This window comes from Nuphar pumila, chromosome 1 (assembly GCF_984573655.1).
Source record: "Nuphar pumila chromosome 1, dmNupPumi1.hap1.1, whole genome shotgun sequence".
In the NCBI taxonomy this organism is placed as follows: Eukaryota; Viridiplantae; Streptophyta; class Magnoliopsida; order Nymphaeales; family Nymphaeaceae; genus Nuphar; species Nuphar pumila.
In genome coordinates, this window is record NC_143249.1 from 175,501,219 (window position 1) to 175,528,344 (window position 27,126).

General features: G+C 39.9%; 1 protein-coding gene across 1 annotated transcript; it reads right to left on the reverse strand.

The window, feature by feature from the left end:
- Window positions 1–687: 687 nt before the first annotated feature.
- LOC149851344 (uncharacterized) lies at window positions 688–19,927 on the reverse strand. Its single transcript, XM_090008254.1, has 8 exons — window positions 19,847–19,927; window positions 19,501–19,624; window positions 9,677–9,923; window positions 8,980–9,307; window positions 4,310–4,717; window positions 2,801–4,189; window positions 1,447–1,854; window positions 688–1,335 (listed from the first exon to the last, which is right to left on the reverse strand). The coding sequence occupies exons 1-8, from the start codon at window positions 19,925–19,927 to the stop codon at window positions 688–690; spliced, it is 3,633 nt and encodes a 1,210-aa protein (XP_089864380.1).
- Between the last annotated feature and the right edge of the window lie 7,199 nt (window positions 19,928–27,126).

Consider the following 27,126-nt stretch of genomic DNA (forward strand, 5'->3'; position numbering starts at 1 on the left):
TTGGATCCTTGCGGGTTCAACTGTGGATCCGACCCTAATACATGAGTATTTTCCTAATTAGATTTATTATAAAAAATCTAAATTTAACACCCATTTATCGATTTCCTTTATGGGTCCGGATATCGGGTCCTAGACCCAAATCGACTAAATATACCCTAATTCTTCCGGATATTACATCCTACCCCCCTTAAAAGAATTTCGTCCACGAAATTAAAACATACCGAATAAGTGTGGATAATGTTGGCGCATGTCCGCCTCAGGTTCCCACGTGCATTCATCCAACCCATGATGCTGCCAGAGCACCTTTACAAAAGGGATTGTCCTACTGCGTAACACTTTTTCCTGGCGTTCCACAATCGCTATCGGCTTTTCATCTGTAGTTAAGTCGGGTTGTACCTCGATTGCCTCATAACGAATCACGTGCGAGGGGTCTGGTACATACTTTCTCAACATAGAGACATGGAACACATCGTGAATCTGCGAAAAATGAGGAGGAAGTGCTATACGGTAAGCAGTTTCTCCGACCCGACCAAGAACTTCGAAAGGTCCTACGTATCTAGGACTCAATTTTCCTTTCTTACCAAACCGAAAAATACTTTTCGTAGGTGAGATCCGAACAAAAACGTGGTCGCCAACCTCAAAATTGAGCTCGCGCCGCCGCCGATCGGCGTAGCTCTTTTGCCTACTCTAAGCCGCGACCAACTTTTGTCGTACTAAGCGCACCTGATTCGTATAATGCTGAATGATTTCGGAAGACTCCCCCGCTCTAATCCCAACTTCATCCCAACACACTGGAGACCTACATGGTCGACCATATAAAGCTTCATACGGCGCCATCCCAATACTAGCATGGTAGCTATTGTTGTATGAAAACTCCGCAAGTTTCACGTGCTTATCCCAATCTCCTGCCCAGTCCAGGGCACACGCTCTCAACATATCCTCGAGAGTTTGGATTGTACGTTCTGATTGCCCGTCCGTCTGCGGATGGAAAGCTGTACTGAACTTCATAGTAGTACCAAGAGCCTTCTGCAGTTGCTGCCAAAATTGAGATGTGAACCTTGGATCTCGATCTGACACTATAGAACGAGGCACACCATAGAGCCTAACAATCTCCTCTACGTAGAGGTCGGCCAAGCTCTCCAGACTCTGGCTGATCCTAATCGGAAGAAAATGCACACTCTTAGTCAAACGATCCACAATTACCCAAATGGCGTCATGCTGACGTCGTGTCTTAGGAAATCCGACGATAAAGTCCATTGAAATATCATCCCACTTCCATTCTGGAATCTCTAGTGGTTGCAGAAGTCCACCAGATCTTTGGTGCTCGATCTTCACCTGCTGACAAGTGAGGCATCGGGACACAAATTCCGCTACATCCCCCTTCATTCCATTCCACCAGTACGTCCTCTGAAGATCCTTGAACATCTTGGTGGAGCCAGGGTGAACAGAGAACCTAGACCTATGAGCTTCACTTAATAACTCTTCTCGCAAAGCCTTCGGGACCCACCATCTATTCCTAAACATGACGACTCCATCCTCTGTTCTGCGAAATTGTGCTTCTAGTTTCTTAGCACTCTCACATAACTTCTCAAAGTCTGAGTCTTCAGACTGAAGTTCTTCGATCCGTTCCAATATTTTCGGTCGTACCTGCATCCCCGAGCAAAGGATGCGCCCAGAGTTATCCACAAAAGGTTGCCATCTGACAAACTCCTCGACCATATCCCAACTACGTTCTATCGAGATTGCCGCTGTGACTGATGCCTTTCTGCTGAGCGCGTCCGCCACCACATTCGCTTTACCCGGATGGTAAGTGATGGAAAAGTCATAATCCTTCAAGAACTCCAACCACCTCCGCTGCCTCAAATTCAAATCCCTTTGAGTGAAAATATATTTGAGGCTCTTGTGATCGGACATAACCTCAAACTGTTCCCCATAGAGGTAGTGGCGCCAAATCTTCAACGCGAAGACCACTGCCGCCAACTCCAAGTCATGCGTGGGATAATTTTTCTCATGCACCTTCAGCTGCCGGGAAGCATATGCTATAACCCTTCTGTGTTGCATAAGAACACATCCTAACCCAGTCCCTGACGCATCGCTGTATACCACCAAACCACTGCAATGACAACACTGGGGCCGTGGTCAACCGTTTCTTTAATTCTCGAAAACTATCTTCGCATCGAGGGGACCATTCAAACTTTACCCCTTTCTGCAACAACCTAGTCATTGGTGCTGCAATACGAGAAAAGTCTTGGATAAATCGACGGTAATACCCCGCCAGTCCCAAGAAACTTCTTATATCAGTCACAGTCTTTGGTTGTTCCCAAGACAACACAGCTTCTACTTTGGCTGGATCAACCTCAACACCCTTTTCTGATATTACGTGACCGAGGAACATTACTTTATCGATCCAAAACTCGCACTTTGAGAATTTAGCGTAAAGCTTATGTTCCCTCAGCGTCTGCAGTACAATACTCAGATGCTCTCTATGATCTTCCACGCTCTCCGAGTAGATTAAGATGTCGTCAATGAACACGATGACAAAAGAATCCAGCCATAATCTAAAAACACGATTCATTAGATCCATAAACGCCGCAGGAGCATTAGTGAGTCCAAAAGACATCACCAAGAACTCATAATGCCCATATCTGGACCGGAAAGCTGTTTTTGGAATATCCTCAGTCTTAATCCTTAGTTGATGATATCCCGACCCAAGGTCAATTTTTGAGAATATTTTTGCCTTTCTCAATTGATCAAACAAATCGTCAATTCTCGGCAGGGGATACTTATTCTTTATGGTCACTTGATTTAACATGCGGTAGTCAATACAAAGCCGCATAGAACCATCCTTCTTCTTAACAAAAAGGACCGGTGCTCCCCAAGGAGACACACTTGGTCTAATAAATCCTTTGTCCAGAAGTTCCTGTAATTGTTTCTTTAATTCTCCCAATTCCGCGGGTGCCATACGATACGAAGCGTGAGAGACTGGTGCCGTGCCAGGCACTAGCTCAATTGAGAACTCAACTTCCTGCTGCGGGGGAAGCCCCGGTAAGTCCTTAGGAAAAATGTCTGAAAACTCGCAGACAACATCTAACTGATCTAAAGGTATCGCCTGATTATCTTGAGCGGATACACTAGCCAAGAACACCATGCAACCTTGCTTGTAATACTTGGATACCTTCAAGGCGGAGACAATCTTTACTCCACTGGTCGGTCTCTGCGGAAGGAAAAACAACATAGACAATTCGGGGCGCTCCAAGATCACTTTCTTGCCCTGACACTGGAGAGTCGCGTTATGTTTTGATAACCAATCCATACCCAGGATAACGTCATAAAAGGTCATATCCAAAATAACCAAATCAGCGGACAATTCATGGCCCTCGATCATAACGCATATCGCGGGAAAATACTTCCCACAGGAAGAAGACACACCCATTGGTGACATCACATCTAAAACTTTTTCGAGGCTAGAAGGAACTAAATTGAGTGATTTTGCAAATGCAGAAGAAATAAAACTGTGGGTTGCACCTGAATCAAACATCACACGTGCAAGATGATCAACAACTAGGAATATACCTTCAATCAGGTCAGGTTGATCGCCCTGAGGGGCTGCTGTAGCAGCGTAGACTCGCCCATTGGTTCTACGCGGACCTTGTTGTTGTTGCTGTTGGGGCCTCTGTTGTTGTTGGCCTGCGGCTGCTGGCTTGTTTGGGCAGAAGGGAGCAATGTGCCCCGGTTGCTGGCACTGAAAACAAACCCCTTTGAACAATGGACATAAGCCTGGTTGATGGCTCTTGCCGCACTTACGACACACGGGCGAGGCCCTCCCCTGCTGCCTCTGGTGCTGGGGTCGTCTCTGCTGTCGCCCACCATGGGTCCGTTGTTTCTTGCCACCATGCACCTTATCCTCAGTCGGTGGATTCTTCCTTGTTCCACCAGAAGGACCTTCTTTGTTGCCGCCTCCTTTCTTAAACGTAGCTCGTGACTTCTCCCAATCTTTGGTTAGGACAGTGGCTGACTCGATAACATCGGCCAACGTAGGAGGCCGACTAGTCAGAACGCGAGTCCTCAACCCATCTTTCAGTCCGTGCACATATTTGGCCGCCCTTGCCTTCTCGCTCTTAAAGAGGTTCGGACAATACTTCTCGAGATTCCGGAACCGGGTAGTGCACTCCACCAGACTCATGGTTCCCTGAGTCAGATCAAGGAACTCTCGTTGCATCTGTTCCTCAGCATAAGGAGGAAAATATGCATCCAAAAACTCATCCTTAAACAATTCCCAGGGAATCTCGTCCTGGCCAGCGAACTTTACCCTGCATAGGGTATCCCACCATTTCTTGGCATCTCCCTGCAGACAGTACGTGCCAAATGGAGTCTTTCTGTCCTTGGGAACAGGTAGGACGTCGAACGCTCGTTCCATTTCTTCGACCCAGCTCTCGGCGGCTTCTGGGTCCGACTTTCCTGAAAAAGTTGGCGGGTCCAACTTCAGGAACCTTTCGAACGAGACACCACCCACATGTGTACCAATGTCGACCGGATGGTCACGCGCCGCCGCCTGAGCCGCCTGTGCAGCCTGCAAAGCCTGAGCAGTCTGATTTGCCTGAGCCGTCATAGTCTCGGTCAGGGTGTGAATGGCTTCCATCATAAAGTCTCTCTGCTCCTGCCAGTTTGCGGGAGCAGCAGTAGATGACGAAGCACCTCTGCGGGTATAATGTGACATCTACGACACCCACATTATTAACATGATTAGTCTCATAGTGGTCCTACCCTCTCGGGTTTAATCACGAACAAGAACGTTCGTAAAAATATATTAAACTTTTAATTCCATACTAATCAAACACATCGAACTATGAATGCAATCAATCATGTATAGTTCATATACTTTTAAATAACAACATTAAATAACTTTACCAGTGAGGATGACTGCTCTAGAGGACGGGTCACAACCAGTGGATGTTCCGGGCAGGGCTCTCTTACCAAAATAAAGATCTCTACTACTTAGAGATGATAAAATTTTCAGTCTTTTGTGGTGGCTCTGATACCAAACCTGTAACGACCCCAACTCCTTCCTTTTCAAAAATGCAAGAAATTTTTTTTTTTTATATACAGAAACCTTCCCAAGGATCTGGGGTCCTCACAGTTCCACTTTCCATTGGATATCCCATCACCACAAAGTACTGACAATCATCATCAATGAGTAGTAACACCAACCATTTATTTATGAACCGAAGTAAATTGTTATTACCATTCGTTATACAACCAAAGAGTACAAGAACTGAAGAGAACAATGGAGTCAAAAACAAAAATAAAATCCCTCTGCCACTGCCGAACTATCCACTCCAAAATGTGAACCTCGTCCATCCATAGTGAACAGCTCATCTCTCACTGCTCTCCATTTCCTGTAAAACCAACGAAGTAGAAGGGTCAGAACAAAATTCTGAGCACTACTATTTCAAGGAAATTAGGTGAAACAAAGATCATGAGTAAGATTTCATATGTTGGTTTGAGTGAGTGCAGATACAACCAACATGCAACATCCGATCATGCATAAGTGTAACAGATTTTTCATACTCACGGCTAAAGGACAGTAAGACAGTAACACATAGCAATAATAAAACATTTCAACATGCTTTTAAGAAATGAATTGCATACATTTACCATATCATGAACTAGAGCTCATTTCAATTGATGCATGACTTAGTGCAAAGAAGAAAATGCATGGCTTCCTTATTATCTTATTTTTAAGTTTGAGTTTTCTTTCCATATACATGACCTTATTTAGTGCATACAACTTTAGGTTTCTCTTTGAAATTTCCATCGCCCGTGGATACACCAAACGGGTAAAAACCCCGAGGTCAAGTAGGATACCAGGGTAAATTAGCACACAATTTGGTATTTTATTACTGGGTTCCAACCTAGCCCTCGACCGAGTCACCCTCGGAACATTAGACCTCCACATCTAATGTCGGGGACACAAGGGACACCCCACGCCCACAAGTGCTACTTCCTTTGGTACCAAACAAATTCACAGCTGTGACCAACACCACCACTCCTGGATAAAGTGGCGGGTTCTCCCTAAAACCGTGGCCAGGAGAAAGAACCTCTATATCGGGTTTTGGGGCCAAAATTCACGCACACAGAGTTTTTTGTATCCTCACAGCCTCCCCAGGACTGGAAACTCTAAGATCTCCATTCTCCAGATGGAAGACCTTAGATCAAAAGTTACACTGTTCTTTATTATGTTTTTATTTAATTCAGTTCTAAATCTTGCAACACCCTATGCAAAAGTGAAGTGTAAAGCTCGCATACACCCCTGCGAGAACTCGGATGGGACTCCCGCCCACGAATATCATGTGAACAGTGTAGTAGTGTGCCACCATCTTACGTTGTGTAAGTGATGCAGCCAATGTGGAAACAAAACCAACTTCCTTAATAAAGTGCACAAATTTTCACCCCATATGCATGTACTATCCATGTACAAGTGTCTCTATGACACCCCCTACCTCTTATGCATTCATTCATCGTCCATAAAATTCATGACAACAATCCATGCATGATATCACATTTTAAAACCCACATTGATCCATATATGCACATGAGGCATTAAACAATACATACTTCCATGTAACATGCCACATATTCCAACAAGCATTCATGATTAAGACAAACAACAGTATACTAACCAAGCTCACATTTAAATATCATGAAATGAAATGCTATCATTCATCCATCCATCAGAATGGTGTAAAATCCCAGCACCTACTATAAGAAGTAGTTAGGCTTGCCACACTCTGCCTTTCATCCTACTGTCTAAGTAGTCTACACTACTTAGACTGCTGGCTAGACTAGCTAGATTAGATCATCCAGCACATCCCCTGAGCATGTTACTGCACACATACTATCATAAAAAGAAAGAAAAGAACAAACAGTCCATTCCCCTACGGCTGGTGGCTCTATAACGAAGAAAACACCATTAGTAGCCGACTGTGGAGAGACAATAGTAGCATTAAAAAAAATGCTAATAATGGCAGCCATTGGTACCCATTGAAGGTATCCAATGTGTCAGGCTGCTGTCATGCCTGTTACAACATCTGTGCAACCCTTTGTACCCAACCTTTTATATTATAGGATAACAGATTTGACACAGCAACCATAATCTTCCATTGTTTTCTCTAAATTTCAAGAATACAAATGTGTAAATTCAGACATAGCAAAATTCTCATGCATGCAGCAATAACATATTTAACTTCATCGAGTTAATGGCAAGAATCATGATCTAAATACACCCTCAACTTCATCAAATTTTTCAGCTTTTAAACTACCATTTCCATGTTATATTCTAAGCAAATATTTTCAGAATACCAAAGAAAATAACAGGTTATATATACCGTAATCTACTACAAATTAGAGCACACGAGATATAGCAAAAACCCCTAGCTTAACGCACTCACACACACCCAGCCTGTGCTCATCGATTTCCAGGCTAAAGAATCCCCAAATCCGGGGTATTCCAATCAAGAACTGGACTGCCGTAACCGGCTGTCTTTGCCCTTCACCGATCCCATGTCGGCAAAAATGAAAATCCTAGGGTTTAGGGTTGGACCAGCCTTATCCCCCAACCCGGATCGTTACCCCTAAACCCCTCTTTTTATTTCTTGAAAGAAAACCCCCGTAACAGTCCGAAATCATATCCCCATAACCTCCCTCTCCTCAAACCCTCATACAAGATCGAACCCACGTTCGATCCCTCATTCATTTCCGAGAATAGCCGTACCTTTTTACGGTGATTTCCGGCGGCTGGTGGCTTCCGTCGTGAAGAGGTGCAGGCTGATGGTGTTTCCCCCCCTACAGCCGTGAAGGAAAATCCTCGCAAGAGCCTTGACGGGTGCGGATGGTCGAAGCTCCTGCCATGAAGGGCTCCTTCCTCCACTGTGTGCGCACCGGTCGTGAGAGGGAGGGAGGTCGAGTGGGAGAAACAAAACCTGAATGTGGGGGCTTCCCCTCCTTTTTAATGCCGAGCTCCCCCCCTTTCCACCTCCTTCCGAGAAAAGAGGGGTTGGTTACGTTCTGCGTAACCCCCCTTTCACCCTCTCGACTTCTTGAAATGCAAGAATCGTGCTTGAGGCACGATTCTTGATTTTTATTTCATAAGGCTCGCACTCGGGTCCGGGTCCAAACCCTGCGACCCACAACACCCGATCCAACATATACTTGGATCCGGGTCTTTCTGTGCTAACGGATCCTCAGTTGGATCCTTGCGGGTCCAACTGTGGATCCGACCCTAATACATGAGTATTTTCCTAATTAGATTTATTATAAAAAATCTAAATTTAACACCCATTTATCGATTTCCTTTATGGGTTCGGATATCGGGTCCTAGACCCAAATTGACTAAATATACCCTAATTCTTCCGAATATTACACACAGTCACCATTCCAACTTATACTGGACTGGTAGAATTCTTTGTGTGTGTGTGCATGCATGCAGGTGCACAGAGTGACATAAATGATTTGTGCTTTTGTTCCCTGATGAAGGTGACAATGTGCAGGTATCCTGGCACGGGGGAATACAACTTCTTTGAAGATGGAATATACAACTGTGCAAATTGTGGGACTTCACTTTATAAATCAACTACTAAATTCAATTCTGGCTGCGGGTGGCCTGCATTTTATGAGGGACTGCCTGGAGCTATAGACCGTATTGTGAGTTCTCTTTTTCATTTTAGTGGTTCACTACCTGATAATATCTCAACGTTATCTGCTCACCTTGTAATTCAGACTAGTTTTCTGGTTGAGCCAGTAAGACTTGTATAAGAGTCTACATGTTTCTTTAGTGGGGTCATGTGGAACTGGTGTCGTGAACTCAAACTTTTTGTGAGGTGGCAAATTTGACAAGTCCTCAGAAAAGACGTTTGAAAACTCATGAACCACATCCAACTACTTCAAAGGTGTCGCCTGACTGTCTGTTGCGGATACACTTACCAAGAACATCATACAACCCTGTTTGTGGTACTTGGAGATCTTCAACACTGAGACAATCTTCACCTTGCTCACCAGTCTAGTTGCCTGAAACACCAATGCAGAGAAATTGGGGTGCTCTAATAAAACCTTATTTTCCTGCCACTGAAAGGCAGCATTGTATCTGGACAACCAGTCCATACCAAGAATGACATTGTAGAAAGTCATGTCCAATATGATCAGGTCTGCAGAGAACTCATGCCCCTCGATGATTACTTGAACTGCAGGAAAATATTTCCCACAACAAGAAGATGTATCCATCGAAGACATCACATCTAAAGCATTCTCTAGGCTAGATGGAATGAAGTCAAGAAAACTCGCAAAAGAATATGAAATAAAAGAATGGGTAGCATCCGAATCAAACATCACCCGAGCATAGTGGTCATTGACTACAAAAATATCTTTGGTCATATGGGTCTGATCGCCCTGTGTGGTAGCTGTGGCGGCGTATACTCTCATATTCGTCCTCTGTTGTGCCTATTGTTGTCCTCCCTGAGCCGTTGGTTTGTTCGAACAATAGGTGGCGAAGCGTCTGGGCTGCTGGCATTGGTAGCAGACCCCTTTGAAGTGTTGACAAGAGTCATGAGGATGTCTCTTATTGCACCTTTGACACACGAACGAAGCCTTCCCCTGCTGCTGCCTCTGCTGGGGTCAACCTTACTGGTGCCCCTGCTGTGTCCTCTGCCTCTTCACCTTAGCCCCTTGGGCCTTGCTACCCGCAAGTGGGTTCTTCCTCGCTTCGTCACTAGTACTGATCGCATTGCCGCCCCTCTTCTGTGATACACCCTTGAACCTCTCACATTCTTGGTTCAAGATGGATGCAGACTCAATCACATCGCTGAATGTCGTAGGACAACTCATCATCACACAAACCCGGAGACCATCCTTCAACCCTTGAACATACTTCGCTGCCCATCAGCAAAAAAATTCAGGCAGTAGCATTCCAAGTTTCTAAATTTGATGGAATAGTCCACTAAACTCATGTTCCCTTCAACTAGCTCGAGGAATTGCTACTGCATACATTCTCAGGCATAAGCAAGGAAGTATGCATCCAAGAACTCCTCGTTGAATGCCTCCCAAGGAATGACCTCTACTCTATTGTACTTTACCTGTCGCAGAATGTCCTACCATTTTTTGGCATCTCCCTTCAGCCAGTACATGCCAAAATTCGTCTGCCTGTCCTCGGGCATAGGTAGGATGTGAAATGCTCTCTCTATCTCCTCAGCTCAGGTCTTAACTGCCTTTGGGTCAACATTCTCAGAGAAGGTTAGTGGATCCAACCTAAGAAACTTCTCAAACGTTACCACACCGGGGTTCGTAGTAACCTCGGCAGGATGGACACACATAGTCTGCTGCACCACCTGTGCCTTGATGTATGTGGTCACTATCGCTGTCAAGGTGTTGAGGGCATTTAACATTAAGTCTCTCTGCTCCTGTCAATCAACGAGAGCACTGAAAGTCGAAGCTCGAGAACGGGTATACATATAAAACATGAAAATTTATTAGAAAATTATACCCTGATCAAGCCTAACCCCATAGGATTGTTCCCCGCAACAAAAATATAATCATACATTCACATCAAGTTCCTAATTCACACTAAAAGGAATTGAATTAATCTATTCTCACGGTCTACCATATAAAATTTAAACAAAATCATATTAGTAAAAAAAATATCAGGTAGCTCTTACTAGTGATGGAAACTGCTCTTGAGTATGAGTCGTGACTTTTTGACAAATTTTGACAGGGCTTAATTATCAAAAGACACTTTTGGTAAACAAAAATGGTTAAAAGGCAAGATTTTACGGTCGGCTTTGATACCAACTCTATAACGACCCTAACTTATCCCCATTGAAAAGCGAATTTTTATTTTATTTTTTTTAAAATAATTGCAAAAACAGAAACCCAATGATCCAGGTGTCTCACAGACTTAACACATTCCAAACCACAAGGTATCTTACATTAAACCAACAATCAACTAACTAACTTTATTAATCAATAATCAAAGTTTAAGAACATAATTAAATTAATGTCTAAAAAACATAGAGCCATAAGGTCCCAAATAAAATAGCAGAAGTAGTCACACAGTCTCGTAGGCTCCATATGGCAGATGTCATCATCATTAGGCATCAGATCTTGTGAAAAACATAAATGGCACAAGGTCAAAATCAAAGATCTTGTTTACGAATTTCTCTAAAAATCTAAATAGGAAAGAAAAACATAAATCAAATTTACTAAGATTTCAAATTAACATAATTACAATAATCTCATAACTCAATAGCTATTCAGGCATTTAAGATTAAATATCATGCATTGACAACAACTAACAGATAATAAACAAACAACATTGCATGAACTAATGTAGAACAACAAATATGCATGAGTAACATATTCAATTATTATAAGAGTTTTCTTTTGTATGCATGTACCTATTAAATGCACACAAGTTTAGTTTCACTTTTCATTAAAAGTCACAAATACTCAAAACGAGCACAACAAATTCTCAAAGTTCAAGATAAGTTCTCTGTTGTATCTTAATAAAAAAATTGTATTTTATTACTATTGGGTTTCACACTTGATGTAATATCGCATATTTTTACACTTAGCTAAATTTGAGATTTTTGAAAATTTGGATAAGTCTGAAAGAAAAATCGTTTGAGCCTCAATTTTAAGACCGATGTTTTTGAGTCTGGGCTTGGCCTAGGTCTCAACGAGAAGGTCGAGGCAAGCCAATCAAAGTGTGAGGAAGAGTTTTATTTTCAACCTTTAAATTCAAGCAAAATTCAGGTTATTTTTAGGAAAAATTTAAAATTTGATATTTATGTAATATGTCATTGGATGCGTTTCAGAATTCTGAGCGCAATGATATTTTACTTTTCAAAATTCGAGTTTCGGTTGGCCCGAAAATCATATTTTTTAAAAAATTAAGCAGTTTGTCGAACTGGGTCCAAAGTTGGATCAGATTGGATCCAATGCATATGTTCCAAATTTTTATGGATTTAGATCTTATTTAAGACCCATATTAATCTGTATTTGGTCGAGTCTAAAATCTATTTGGATTTTTGAAGATGGGTTTGGATCATGGATTCAGATCTAGATATAAATCCAAGCCCAACATTTTTTTAGCTTTAAATTTAATAAAAAGCTTTAATTTTGAGTTTAATAAGGTTAAGAAGTCTTTTGGGTTAATTTGGCTATTTTTGGAAGCTTTTAGATAATTTTTAATTAATTAATATCTAATAAATAATTAATTATATTAATTATGAATTTTATTTTAGGGTTGAGTAGGATTTCTTAAAAAAGTCCTTATTCTTACCTAAGAGAGGTTAAGAAATAGTTTTAAAGGAATTGAAAAGTTTAAGAAAAGTCAACATAGAGGAGTTGGAAAAAAATTAGAAACAAGAGAGGGAGTTTCAATTTTTTAGAAACTCACCTTCTCCGGCCCATTTAGAAAAGGCTGGAGAAGCGGGGGGCATCACCCCCTTCTCACTTTATTTAAGAGAAAAAAATAAGAAAGAGATAGATAAGGGAAAAGAGGGAAAGAGAGAGGAAAAGAGAGGAAGAGGAAGAAGAAGGAGACTCCTTCGATCATCCATCATTTTTCACCATTGTTTTTGTTTCATTTTCAATCTACAGTAAAGGTACAAGTTTCTCTCTTGTTTCGAATGAGAAAAAGAGCATGGATTTGTATTCCATGCAATGTGTTGATAAAAATACATGGGGAAAGAGTAAATCTAGGTATTTACTCCAATAAGAGTTTGAGTTCTATCTTTTTTTGAAGTTTATTTATGAGAAAAAATTATATTTACGTACTTGTATTTGTGGATCCCCAAACCAGGATAGATTTGCCATGTTTGCAACATGTGCAAATCTGGCCTGGATCTAGAGCATGTAAAACCTTGAAATCTGGATACAATAATGAGTATATGCATAGATTTTTGTAAATGAATTTGGCGGTACATGCATACATAAGTGGAAATTTGCATAAGCATCATTATTGCTTTATGAATCTATGCAAATTTAAACATGCTTATCTTTTTGGGTGTGATTATGTATGTGAATACATATTCAAATTATAAGTCTATCCATGCATGCATAACTGTTTATAAATATGCATATTAATGCATACATGAGGCATGAAAACTTGATTATACATGCAGTCTGAAAATGAGCATGCATAAGTGTGCATAGTCGGAAGCTAAAAGTGTGTTTTTGCACGTCAGAGATATGGTTTATATGTATATGTGAGTGCTAACCTGGCTGGTAGCCCATCCTAGTGGGGCTCGGTTGGCACAAAAATCCATCCTGGTCATGCCCAGCCAGTCGGCTGGGCAAGAGGTAAGTCTGGCAACACTTGATAGGTGCTGACAGACCTATACCAGGCCAAGCCAATGGGCTGGGCAGGTAGGTAAAACAAATACATATAATAAAATTTTCTCTTTATTTTTTTTGGTTGTGGTTTGGTCAGCAAACCAGCCGAGCTCGGCTCGGCTGGCCTGACCTGGCAGCACCTTGACAGGCTTGCTAGGTCCAGCTATTCCAGTTCAGCTGGTCTGGCATAGCCTGCCAGGCCTGTCAAACCGTAGGGGCCCAGCCGAGTGGCTCGACTGAGCAGGTATTAATACAAAAAAAAGTGTATTAAGACACGCGTTTAGGTTACTTTTTGTAATAATTTGAAATCTTGAATGCAAAATTTGAGCAAGCATGTTATTGATGATGAGTCTTCTAATACCTGATTTGGGGTTTTGGCATTTCTTGTGCATTGTTGAGCATAAAGCCCTAAGTGCATGATTTTGGCCACATGAGTCTGCAGTGTATGCATACTTGGGTTTATTTATTGCACATACAAGTTTTCACTCATATCAATGCTTTAGTAGTATGCTGATACACTTTCAAAAGAAAAAGTTTTATAGATGTATATTGTTAAATTTATTTTTTTTCTAACAGTTGGAGGGTCTGGTCAGACCTGACCTTGCACTGCTCGGTCTGCCAGGCCTGCAGAACCCAACCGAGTGGGCTTGGCTAGGCAGACACTAAACAAAAAAAAATTTGTAACTGTTGGGCCCCAGCCCATCAACAGTCGGCTGGGCCATAGGGCAGTCAGCCCCTAGCCGACTAGGTTGGTTGGGTGGGTTTGGCTGCGTGCCAAACCCAGCCAACTGGGTCGGCTGGGTCACGTGTTCTAAAAAAAATACTTTGTTGTGTAGTGTATTTAAAAATTTCAGATTTTGCTTAGTGGGTGCATTTGAATACACACTAAAGAATGTAACTTATTACTTGATATGCTATGTTGAATCAAGGTAATATTGCAGGGCTGCATCCTATGCGCATACATTTGGCATGTGGGTCATTACTCAAATGCTCATATGCTTGATTAAAATGCATATTGCATTAAAGCATGCATGTGACATGAACATGTGAGTTAAAGCATGCATATGAATTTTATGAGTTAAAGTGTTAATTCATGGTTGTTCTCCTATACATGAGCATATGTGAAATTTATGTGTTGTTGCATGTAAATGATCACATGAGTGTTTACATATTTTAATTTAAAGGATGCGTGACTGAGAACATGCATTTGACATGAATACATGTATTAAATAAAATCATGCATTTGACATGAATATGCAAATCAAATGAAAACATGCAATGAATGTGAACTTGTGAACTCATGCACATGCACATGCATATGCATATTATTGTTTTATGCACATCTTTAAATGGCATATATGAATGTGCATTGTGAAGCATTCAAAAGTAATGCATTGTGGTATGTTATTCATGATTTTTTCATATGATACATCGATGGTCGAAATGAGTTATTGTAGGCCTGGAGAGCTTTGAGCTTTGGTTTGCTCCTTCTTTACTTGTTTATAATGCATCGCAAAAATCATATTAATGTTGTTACACTGTATTGCATTGTTCTATGCTTTTCTACGGGCGGTGGTCCCGTGATGGTTATCGCAAAAGAATATGCGAACTTGTGTCTTTGCTTTTGCATGCTGAATTACAAATTTAATAATTGACCTTTAATACCAAGATAAAAAAAAAGAACAATATAATATACGTTCTAAGATCTCCCATCATTAAAATGAGAATCTTAGAGTTTCGGTTTTGGGGGACCACGAGGATACAAAAAATTTGTGTGCTTTATTGATTACCCCTGAACCTGATATTGAGGTAATTTCTCCTGGCCACGATTTTAGAGAAATTCTGCAACTTTACCAGAAGGTGGTATGCAGACACAACTGTTGTTTTGGTATACTAAGAAAGTGATACTATTAAATGTGGATGTCCTTAGTGTCCCGACATTAGATGTGGAGATCTAATATTTTGAAAGTGATTCGGTCGAGGGCTAAGTTTGAAATCCAGTAATAAAATACAACTTGTGTGCTAAGTTACCCTGAGAACCCTACTTGACCTTGAGAAATTTTACCTGTTTGGTGTATCCGCGAACAACGGTAATAAAAAAAAGAACTGAAATTGTGTGCATTTAATAGGACATGCATATGAAAGAATACTCTAATAAAAGATAATAAATTATTCAAGCATATGCATAGAAATCATGCATATTCCTGTTATGCATTAGATCATGCATATTTACTTGCTTCCTTCATTGTGATATATTGATGAATGCATGATGTTTGTTCCCTAATGCATGCTAAATATCTTTATTGCATAAATAATTGTTCTCTCTTGTTTAACACTTGTTCTCTATCACTTAAAGATTGCTTAAATTATGAATTTGTCATAATTGCATCTCTCTAAAATATTGCATAAATCTTATCTGTATTCTTTTTACTTATTTGTTTCAGTAGAGGGATTTGTACGCAGGATTCTTTGGATTCTGATACCCTACTTTTTGTTGTTTTTCACAGTCTCAGAGATCAGTGAAGTGACTTACTTCTGGGAGAGCCACAAGTGCTATATGTTTACTAGACAGCTTCACAGATGGACAACGTGATTCTACTTTTCTTTACCTTTAATTGTTCATGCACTCTGATTTTCTTATTCAATTGTCTCAACATTATTTCTTAATTAATAAAATTTTGGTTTACTATAGTATGGATGATAAATGTAAGATCCCTTGTGATTGGTTGAGTTATCCAATTGTAAGTAGAACTGTAAAAGCTTCGGGTCTCTAAGAATATTTTTGTAATGTTTAAAAAAAAATCCGCACTTTTTCTTGGGTATGAGTTGGGATCTTTACACTTGGCCTTCGACCGATATCAGGAATCAACATCATCCATCAAAACATTAGAAATCAATATCTAATGTCGGGACACCAGGAAAATCAACATCCACTGATACAACTTTCTTGGTATACCAATAACAACAGCTGTGTCTATAGACCACCCAGGCAAAGTGACAGAAAAGTTCCTAAAATCGTGGCTGGGAGGTGAACCATCCTATCAGGTTCAGGGGCACAATCGCACACGAAGTTTTACTATCCTCAAGGTTTTCCCAAAACCGCCATCGAGGATTCCCACACTATGGAAGGGGCGACATCTAAGAAGAAAAACATTAATTACATTATTTTATCTCTTTTAACTTTTTATCAAAAGACAAATTCTTTACAAAAGCTTCGCTTTGCAAATCAACATGCAAAACACAACACGAGACATTGGCTCGTTATAAAACTTAACAATGTAATTAATTCAGAAAACCAATAAATTTTAAATAGATTTTGCAATGCATAAAATAAGAGTTAGAGCAATACCTGCTCATGGCCCACACGGCCTACAATGATTCATATCTGACTACTGATGCATCTTTTACAAAAATCCACAGTGAAAATGTAACCACATAATAATTCAACATATCCATAAATACACATTCACTCACACACAATATGAATGTACATATAAAAATAATTTAGATATGCATATGAACACATGCTTGCAACATCCATTTTATTTTCATGATTCATCTCATGCATAACATGCAAACATATACATACTCATGTTAATGAAACATCAATATAACTGCAGAATTCACATGTTCATAATATGCATATTTATGCCAACATAATATTAGATTTTATGAGCATATATAAACAATAATTATTTTTGCCAATTTGGGCATGCTCAAGATACAAAACGTAACTATTGAGCCCGAAGTTGTGCTGCCCCACACACAGAATAGCTCTAAGACACTATTGGATGCATGTTTCTCATATATAAACATGCAGCCAAATAGTGTTGGGCAACATGCAATTTATCTTCTTGAACACCAAACCTCGAGTCAAGTCATCGAGGTACATATCAACAACTATGAACCCCAACTATTCACAGTCAATTGGACTTAAAGAAAAACTAAATACAACCCAACAGTAGCAGTCGACTAGGCTTAGACAAAATAATCACAACCACAGCTGATGACCATATGCAATTTTAAATATTTTCAAAAATAGTTGACTAGCAACCCTAAATTTTTGCATATAATAATAGTGTATGAGATGACTCTTTACAACACTAACAGTTATATTTCTGCACAAACTATACATGTATGTGATGACACATTATGAAGCCTAAGCAGTTATATATATACATGTATTTTCGGTGATATGAACAGTCAAATGAACAAGTATTGTAGTCATATAAATAGCCTAATGAGCAGTCAAATAAACATGTACTGCAGTCATATGAGCAGTCTACTTAGTAGTTATATTAATATGTACTGAAGTCATATGAACAATCTAATAAGAGTGACATAAATATGTATTGCAGTCATATGAGCAGTCTAGTATACAATCATATAAACATATACTGCAGTCATAGGAATAGTCTAGTACACAGTCATATAAATATTTAAATGAACATGTCTTTCGGTAAAACTTTATAAAGCATGAACAATCATATAAAGACATGTATTTTGGTAACACTTATAAAGCATGAATAGTCACATAAAACATGCATAAACTGTCATATAAACATGTATTTTGGTGACACTTTATAAAGCATGAACAATCTTATAATAACATGTATACACAATCACATAAACATGTATTTTGGTGGTACTTTATAAAGCATGAACAATCTTATAATAATATACTTAATCAAAATTAGTGCAATGCTAAACATCAAATACAACATGTGCATTAAATATAAACAAGCTTACTTGATTAGATTCGATGCATGATGAATATTGAAACTGCATGTGTATTGAAGCTAAACATGCTTACTTAATTATGTTTGATGCATGATGAATATCAAAACTACAGGTGTATTAAATCTAAGCATGCTTACTTTAAACAGAGACATACATCTTAGAAGAAAATCGGAATCCTATATATATATATATATATAAACCCTACAACAGATATGGCTTGGGTCAAATCTGACCCCAAACCATGGTTGCGATCTGAGTACATGACTCTTCTATACATATACATATATATGTATTCACATACGTATGTATATGCACATAAGCAGACCATTGATGACATAAAAAAAGTTTACAACCATGAGCATGGGAAAGACTATTTTGAGAACAGTTAGAGCATAGTCATATGGTACATTTAAATCAACAGATCTGGACCAGATCTGCGCATCAGTGGATATCGACAGATCTGTCAACAGTTGCAGTCGACGGATCTATCCAGATTTGTCTGCACGCACAGTGGGACAGATCTATCCAAATCTGTCCCTATGAATAGTGGGACAAATCCAACTATATGTACAGAAATTGAAACAACGTGCACATGCCAAAAATAAAATTAATTGATTGATTTAACTTTACATGTATATATATACATATACACACATAGGCACATATGTATATATATATTGGCTAAAAAAAGGAAATAATCTCATATATATATATACATAATCAATGTAACGTTATGTATATACATATATATACATATTGGATTTTTTTTCCCTTTTCCTTCTTTTTCCTTTCTAGCAGAATAGAAAAGAAAAGACATAAAAACTAGTTTTCCTCCCATGACACTTTTAGCGTGAACAAAGGACATATATCTGACCACCACGCATCATAGGCTGCTATGGTAAAATGATAGGTCTGATGAACAAGAGGCATCATCTTATCCTATGAACCGTGAATGAATCTCAAGTGAAAATCCCATTGATCACCAAAAGAGAATTCTAGGAATGGTTGCTTAGTCACAACGTTGTATGGGGTCTCTTGTCGAGCAGAAAATTGGCAAACACAACAAGCTCATGAGTAAATCTCTTTGAAAAAGGGACTTGGAAGCACTAAGATACTGAGTAATACTTGAAATAAAATAGTGAAGACGACCTAGTATGTCCCATGTCACTGAATCAAGGGACATGCACTCCAGAAGACCTCAGTAAAAGCAAAGGGAGTCAAGGCCTTCATGATCTCAAATCAGGCTATATCATGTCTCTATCGATTCCAAGCGAAGGGTAGCAGAAGGCCGCTCAAATTGAAACTGCTCAAAGAACCATATTTAAAGGAAAACTTTGCGGCGAAGAAACTTTTGGGTACCCAGAATAGAAAACTTACTCATTTCCCTGTAAGTTACTGCTAGAATAACCATGCCAAGAGACAAGTGTTGCTCGTTAACATACCAGCTCTTCAGCATATGCATGTATTTGAGATCCATAAGGTGATCACCGTTTGGAAAAAGCTGAAACCCCACAACACAAAAATAAAAGACCCCCAACAAGTGTTTCCTCACACACACATCAGTAGATATAAGGGTGAGATGTTAAAAGTCTGATTTGAGATCTTCTAGCATGATGTGACGATACCAACTTTGTGTGTCCTATAGAGGATGGACCAGGTCCCAATATGAATGACCAAACAAGGAAGACAAGAGCTTTATGGGATTCAGGGTACTACAACTTACCATAAAACCTTGTAACAGATGCAAAGAAGGAGAATACATCAATTCCAAAAGATAAATTGGTTTATCAAGGGTGATAGTCATCTCTCCAAATGAAAGCCAAAAAGTATTTGTGCGAGGGTTCTAGCATTCCATGAAGGCAGAAAGAAGGGCATAGTTGATTGACATCTTCCACAACTGGCAGACATGATAAATTCCAAAATCCTTTAGGAACTGTTGATGAACAATGCAAAATTTGGTATACCATTCATCAAAACAACGAGGAGTTGTGATCTCTCCCTCGTATTTGTGGTTGGTATGTAGAAGAAAAGCATAAAAGGTCTAGAAGATGATAAACAAAAAAGAGGAAAAAGGAAATATTTTCTTTACCCGTCGCCCCTAACGAATATGGTGGTAGGCATGGACTTGGTGAGAATTGACTGAAAAAACATCATTCTTCTTAAGAGTGACAATGATCGCAGGCGAGTCCATGGCAAAACTCAAAGATCCTGGTATACTATCAGATAAAAACCGAATGCACAAAAACCAACATGTAAGGTAAGAGAGATAAACCTACTGAAAGTCAAATACCACAGTGGGCCCTGCACCAAGCAAAATCGGTTTCCCAAAGGATGACATTCTTGGATTGTTATCCAGCATGGGACGACACTCCTAGACTGCCATCCGGTCTGGGAGACGATGTTTCACAATTGTCGTTCTGCTTGAGGGATGGTGAATATTATGTCTTGGTCAACCTCCTTTGACTCTTGTTCGCAATTCCTAGAAAGTGACATTTCTCTTGCCACCCCAAGGGCATCGTTTCTCTTTTCTTTTAAAACACTAGCCCGACCTCATTCAACGAGATCCAAACGGTCTAAAAAATTCTGTGGTTTTCAAACTAGCTTGACCTTGTTCGGCGTGACCAATCACGGTTTTGACAACCCAGTTTTTTTTTCAAAAATCATTGCCCCGATCTCATTCGGTAGGACCCATACAGTCCTCAAAACCAAATGGTTTTCAAACTGACCCGACATCATTCGGCGAGACCAATCACGATCTCAACAACTCAATTTTTTTCTCTAAAATATGGGCTTGACCTCGTTTGACGAGACCCAAACGGTCTCTAAAACCCAATGGTTTTCAAACAGGCTCGACATCGTTCGACGAGACTAGTCATGGTCTCAGCAACCTAGTTTTTCTCCAAAAAAATATTGGCCCGACCTCGTTCGACAGAATTTAAACGGTTCCCAAAACCCAGTGATCTTCAAAGTGGTCCGACCTCGTTCGATGAGACTAAGCATAGTCCCGACAACTCAGTTGTGTTCTAAAATTTTTATGTTTCTATTTTTTTGTCATAAATCGAATCACATCGATTAATGATAGAAAGGAACATCTGTAGATACCAAAATTTTATGATGCCCAGTTACTGACATCTTTTAAGACATGTGTTTTGTAGGTGTTAAGCGAGAATTAAGCACCCCCTCGTACACGAATGACAAGATTTTGCCGTCCACCTAGAGGATGACTCACTAAACTCCCTTATGCTATGAGATGGCAAAACAAAATGTCATCTGCTATGAGATGACAGAACAAAATGTCGTTCCCTATTGGACGACACAATGATTTTGTCATCCATCATACCAAACGTGTGGATCCTTATCTCCTTCCAACCGCCCTATGTGTCTCTCAGGATGGGAGGATTCCTCTTGGAAGAGCTTCCTTACCATAGGACTCTTTTGGACATGTTTTATCCTCTTCTGGGGATAAACTTAAATCTATTAAGATTGAATCCAAACCAAAGAAATCTCATGACCCGTATCCCATTCTGAGTTATATAAATAGGGTCTCTCTCCTAGGACCCAGGCATATGAAATTTATTTGTCTAAGCTTTGATCTTAGAGAGAACAAGCCCTAGCCTCTTTGTATCGTCCTTTCTCGAATCAGCCTACTCGCATCTAAGTATTGCCGAAGTTGCAACCTTTTTCATCCAAACACAATAGTGCCATGAAGAGCATAAAAGCTCAACAGGCCCCCAAGCTCAAAAAAGGTGATTTTCGGATCATTTGTTTTCTTATTTTGATTTTTATTATTACACTTTGATCTTTATTGAACATTCAAGCGTCTCGATGGTGCAAATCGAGCTAGGGAGATCGAAAAACTTGCCTAGATCCTATCTTCGTGTCAGGCGAAAGACAATATGTACATGGCATCCCCTACAATCTCGAAAGGGTTTCATAAAATCTGGGTAAGTACTCTTCTTTCTCATTCAATTTTTTGTTGTTGTTGTAAACAACGTGATATTTTCTCGATGGGTAAAACTATATTTTTTAATGAAAAAACAAGATCCAAACGCCGGTTTTTAGCATCTGAACCATGCTGATTTCATTTAGGAGGTTCCATCGGATCAACATGACCCGTGCACCTATGACTTTGAGCACATTCGGTCTGTCACCTCGACATGACCAAATATTACCTCATTTTTTAAAATAACTCCATTTAGACACTCCCTCCCAATATTCTCGAAGCAGGTTATATGTCCCCCCCCGAACAGGGAAGTTAGCTACATCTCATGTTCGGGGGTCCCAAAGAGCACCACGTATGTAAGCATGTGCGTCTCGTATCCCCATGTTTGTCAGCATTAATTAGCATTGGAGTTTGATGCGATTGCAAAGACTTAAGTACCCTCTCCTCCATTGGTGCCAAAAAAAATGACGATTCTTGAAAAGGAATGGTTGTAAAGACTTAAGTGCCCCGAAGATGATTATTTAAGACCCAGTCTCTGCACTGCAGGATTATCTGAGAAAGAAATCTCTCCTGGAGGAGGTCATGAACATCAACCCTCTCACTATCTCTCTCACTTCTCTTTCTGCCTTTATGCACATCCAACAGAAGATCTTACATTGCTCCATCAAGCACCGGCTGACCTGCACATTGACTGTTGTGGAGCCTGATTCAGAGTTTTTACCCTTACAGGAGGAGGGTTTGGGGGCTCCTCCCAGCGTGGGTAGCATCATTCAACTAAATGAGTTGTAGATCCTGATTCAGAGTTTTTACCCTTACAGGAGGAGGGTTTGGGGGCTCCTCCTAGCGTGGGTAGCATCATTCAACTTGATTCGTTGTGGAGCCTGATTCAGATTTTTTGCCCTTACAGGAGAGGGGTCTGGGGGCTCCTCCCAACGTGGATAGCATCGTTCAACTTGAAGAGTTGTGGAGTCTGATTCAGAGTTTTTACCCTTACAAGAGAGGGGGGTCTGAGGGCTCCTCCCAGCGTGGGTAGCATCATTCAACTTGATGAGTTGTGGAGTCTGATTCAGAGTTTTTGCCCTTATAGAAGGAGGGTTTGGGGGCTCCTCCCAGCCTGGATAACATTGTTCAACTTGATTCATTGTGGAGTTTGATTTAGAGTTTTTGCACGGGTCCCAGGTGTCGTGGTCAAAAAATGCACAGAGTATTGTGGTGAGAAAGACATATTTTTGTTCCAAGCAAGGTTAGAAGAAATCAATGGAAAATCCAACAAGGAACATGCCAGAATCAAGATGTGGATGTCAAGCGAGAATGGTGTTGTGCAACTCAAATAACACAAAATAATAGGGGTCTGGTTTTTAGTTAAAATGAGGAATGAAATGATAATAGAAATCACTGAAAATTTACAGAAATAAACTAGACTCAATAACAAAGACACCATTTTTTATAAATTTGGAATATGACCTCCAGTTAGGGAGATATGACCCTGACAAGTTTGTCCTAATTCGGGTAGCGATTTACAGCGATTTGCTTACTGAATAACATTACAAATCGCTATAGTGATTTGCGGAAGACACTACAAATCGCTATAGCGATTTGCGGAAGAATCTACAAATCGCTATAGCGATTTGCGAAAGACACTACAAATCGCTATAGCGATTTACGGAAGACACTACAAATCGCTATAGCGATTTGCGATTTGTAGTGTCTTCCGCAAATCGCTATAGCGATTTGTAGTGTCTTCCTCAAATCACCCGAAAATACTAAAAATTGCTGTAGGAAAGCCTGATAATACTACAAATCGTTGTTGGAAGGCCAAAAAAAATTTCGCTGTAAATCGCTACCCGGGATCCGCGCCGGGGGGGAGCCCCCGGACCCCCCTCCTATAAGGGCAAAAACTCTAAATCAGGCACAGAAGTAGAGAGATAAGGGAGAGAGAGTGAGAGGGTTGATGTTCATGACCTTCTCTAGGGGGAACTTTTTACCTCCCTTGATTTCTTCTCTAGAGAGAGAGAGAGAGGGTTTTATAGTGTTTTACGGAGAAAGAAGAAGAAGAAGATGACGATGGAGCAATGTAGGATCGTCTGTTGGATGTGCACAGAAGTAGAGAGAGAAGGGAGAGAGAGTGAGAGGGTTGATGTTCATGGCATTCTCCAGGGAGAACTTTTTGCCTTCCTTGATTTCTTCTCTAGAGAGAGAGAGAGAGAGAGAGATAGAGTTTTGCAGTGTTTTACGGAGAAGGAAGAAGAAGAAGATGGCGAAGGAGCAATGTAGGATCGTCTGTTGGATGTGCACAGAAGTAGAGAGAGAAGGGAGAGAGAGTGAGAGGGTTGATGTTCATGGCCTTCTCCAGGGAGAACTCTTTGCCTTCCTTGATTTCTTCTCTAGAGAGAGAGAGAGAGAGAGAGGGTTTTACAGTGTTTTACGGAGAAAGAAGAAAAAGACTTTGAAGAGTCAACATCATCCTCGACTTTCTGGATGGAGGACATGTTTGTCCTTTTTTTGAACGGAGAAAGAAGAAGAAGACTTTGAAGAGTCAACATCATCCTCGACTTTCTGGATGGAGGACATGTTTGTCCTTTTTTTGAACTGTTTGTTTTTTCTTTTTTGAATGAAGGGCATTTTTGACATTTTCTCAAACCATCACTTTATGAGAAGAATAGTAAGAAAGGGTACTTAAGTCTTTGCAACAACACCAGAGTTCGATGCAAAGTTATGTCAACATACACGGGAATACGAGCCCCATGTGCTTGTATACTTGGTGCTCATTCAAAGCCCCGAACACAGACGTGGGATTCAGTGAATCATCGGGGGCGAACATACACCACCCTCTCCAATTTTCTTGATCTTATACATTACTCTTAATTTTTTTTTAATAGTCCAAAAACAAAAACCCATCATTGACCACCCATTGGCTAGCCTACAGTTGGTAAAACCCCTGAAGCCCCCCATTGTCCATTGAGGATTTACTGCTAGATTCTGCATTCAACTTGCAGAAAATTAACTTTGCAATTTAATCCATTATATTTACGTTAACTTACCTCATCATGTTCTCGTATCCTTAGGCAGTGATTGGATGAGCATCTTGCTGATGTGACTTGGATGATGGCCATGATGAACATGTGTTTGTGATGATACTATTCCAAAGAGGATAATCTTGCCATCTCATTGGTTTCATGATTCATCCAAACGTGAGGTCATGGCACGATTTGCTTCTAGCCAAACATTACAATCAGGCTAAAGAGCGGCACTGCATATCCAAGTCTAGTTCATCACTGTCATAAATCTTAAGGAGGGGGTGCTAAAGGGTCGGGCTTGGTTCAGATCCAGGTGGAACCAAACTGAAATCTAATTTGAGATGATGGTACCAGCTTCAGACTTGGGTCCAATCAGACTCATCATAAGAGAAATGATATATAGACCCTATAAGAATTACATGACCCATACCTGGTAAAATAATATTTTTTTATCATTTTTATATTGAAAATTTGTGGATCTTCGGGTTAGGCCGGGGTCTGGTATGAAGTTTCAAAAACTATACTTGGCTCCATATATCAATCAGACCCTTTAATTTCAACTCTTATTCTAATCGGACCTTCTTTATCACCAAACCCTGATCATATAAGGTTTCTGGTATGTGTCGGGCCCGGGTCAAATCTGACCCATTGAAACCCCTAGTCATAAGCACCATCTATATAAAACTGTCTAAATCTAATACAAGACAGGCCGGTAAATGAGCCAAGTCTCTCTTAACTCATCAGCTTGGTTTTGGCATGTGAGTGGAACATTCGGACCTGTGAGAAGAGACCATATGAGCTCGTTATGTTAAATGAGCTGAGCTTAAACAAGGACTGTTTGGCTCGAGTTGGCTAGGGTAAAGATGATCCATTTCATATGAGAAGTGATTGCCAGGACATGACTTTAGACACAAGAAGCTGGAAGCAACGTTGTCAAAATCGGTCTGAATCGGCTAAAGATGATCCAAAAGGGCAGATTCAATGTAGCTTCAATCGTAAATTTTTAATATATTTAAGGGGGTTAGAAAACATTTTTTAACATTTTTAATGACATCATCTGATGGTAAAAAGGGACCGATTCATTATCGATTTGTTTTTCACTTTTTTAAGAAACCGGTGAATCGATTTTAAGGATATTGGTTGAAAGTTCAGCTCTCTTGGCTTAGTACAATCACATCCTGTGGAACATAAAAGAATTAATGACGGTACAGGTAATTTGATGTCTAAAATCTTATAATTTTCGTTATTCTCTACATGTTCAAAATCGCAAATAATCAACGTTGGAATGTCCTTTACCCTTCGCATGCACGGAACTATGAAGTTCGCACGATATATCGCTCCACTCCTCGGGTGCTGCATATGCCCACTTAAAATGAAGTTTGCACGTTTTTTTTGCAAACTTCACGAAGTTTGTATAAAATTATATGTGAACTTCCTGTTAGACTTGAACAAAATGAGGAAGTCCGCATATATTTTATGAAAACTTTCTCAAATCCTCATATATTGACTTGAGGAAGTCTACACATATTTTATGCGGACTTCCTTAACTCCACATATATTATACACAAACTTCTTCAATACCTTTCTCAAGTTCACATAAAATATATAAGGACCTGAGGAAGTCCTCATATATTTTATGCAAACTTTCTCATCTTCGCCTATATTCATTGTTTGCATGTTTAGGAAGAACAATTTATTTTTCATATGACTTCTCTTAACACCTTAATTTGTCTCTTTTCTTTTCTCTATTTTTTCTGGATTTTCGGTGCAGGTGACAAGAAAATAGTATAGAATAGATGAAAAATGCACAACCCTAGAAGGTGCAGAATATGTTTTTATTTTGGTTTTGGAATTCAGACACGAAAACCCTAAAAGGGTTTTCGATTCTGACTCAAAACATGAAAGTTATAGGTCTGTCTTCCAACTTTCTAACGACTCTAAAAACACAAGTTTCGACATCTCATCAAAGAGATATAAATATGAGAACAAAGATTGTTTTGCAAAAAGTAGTCATATTTGGGAGGACGTTCATATATCCAACAA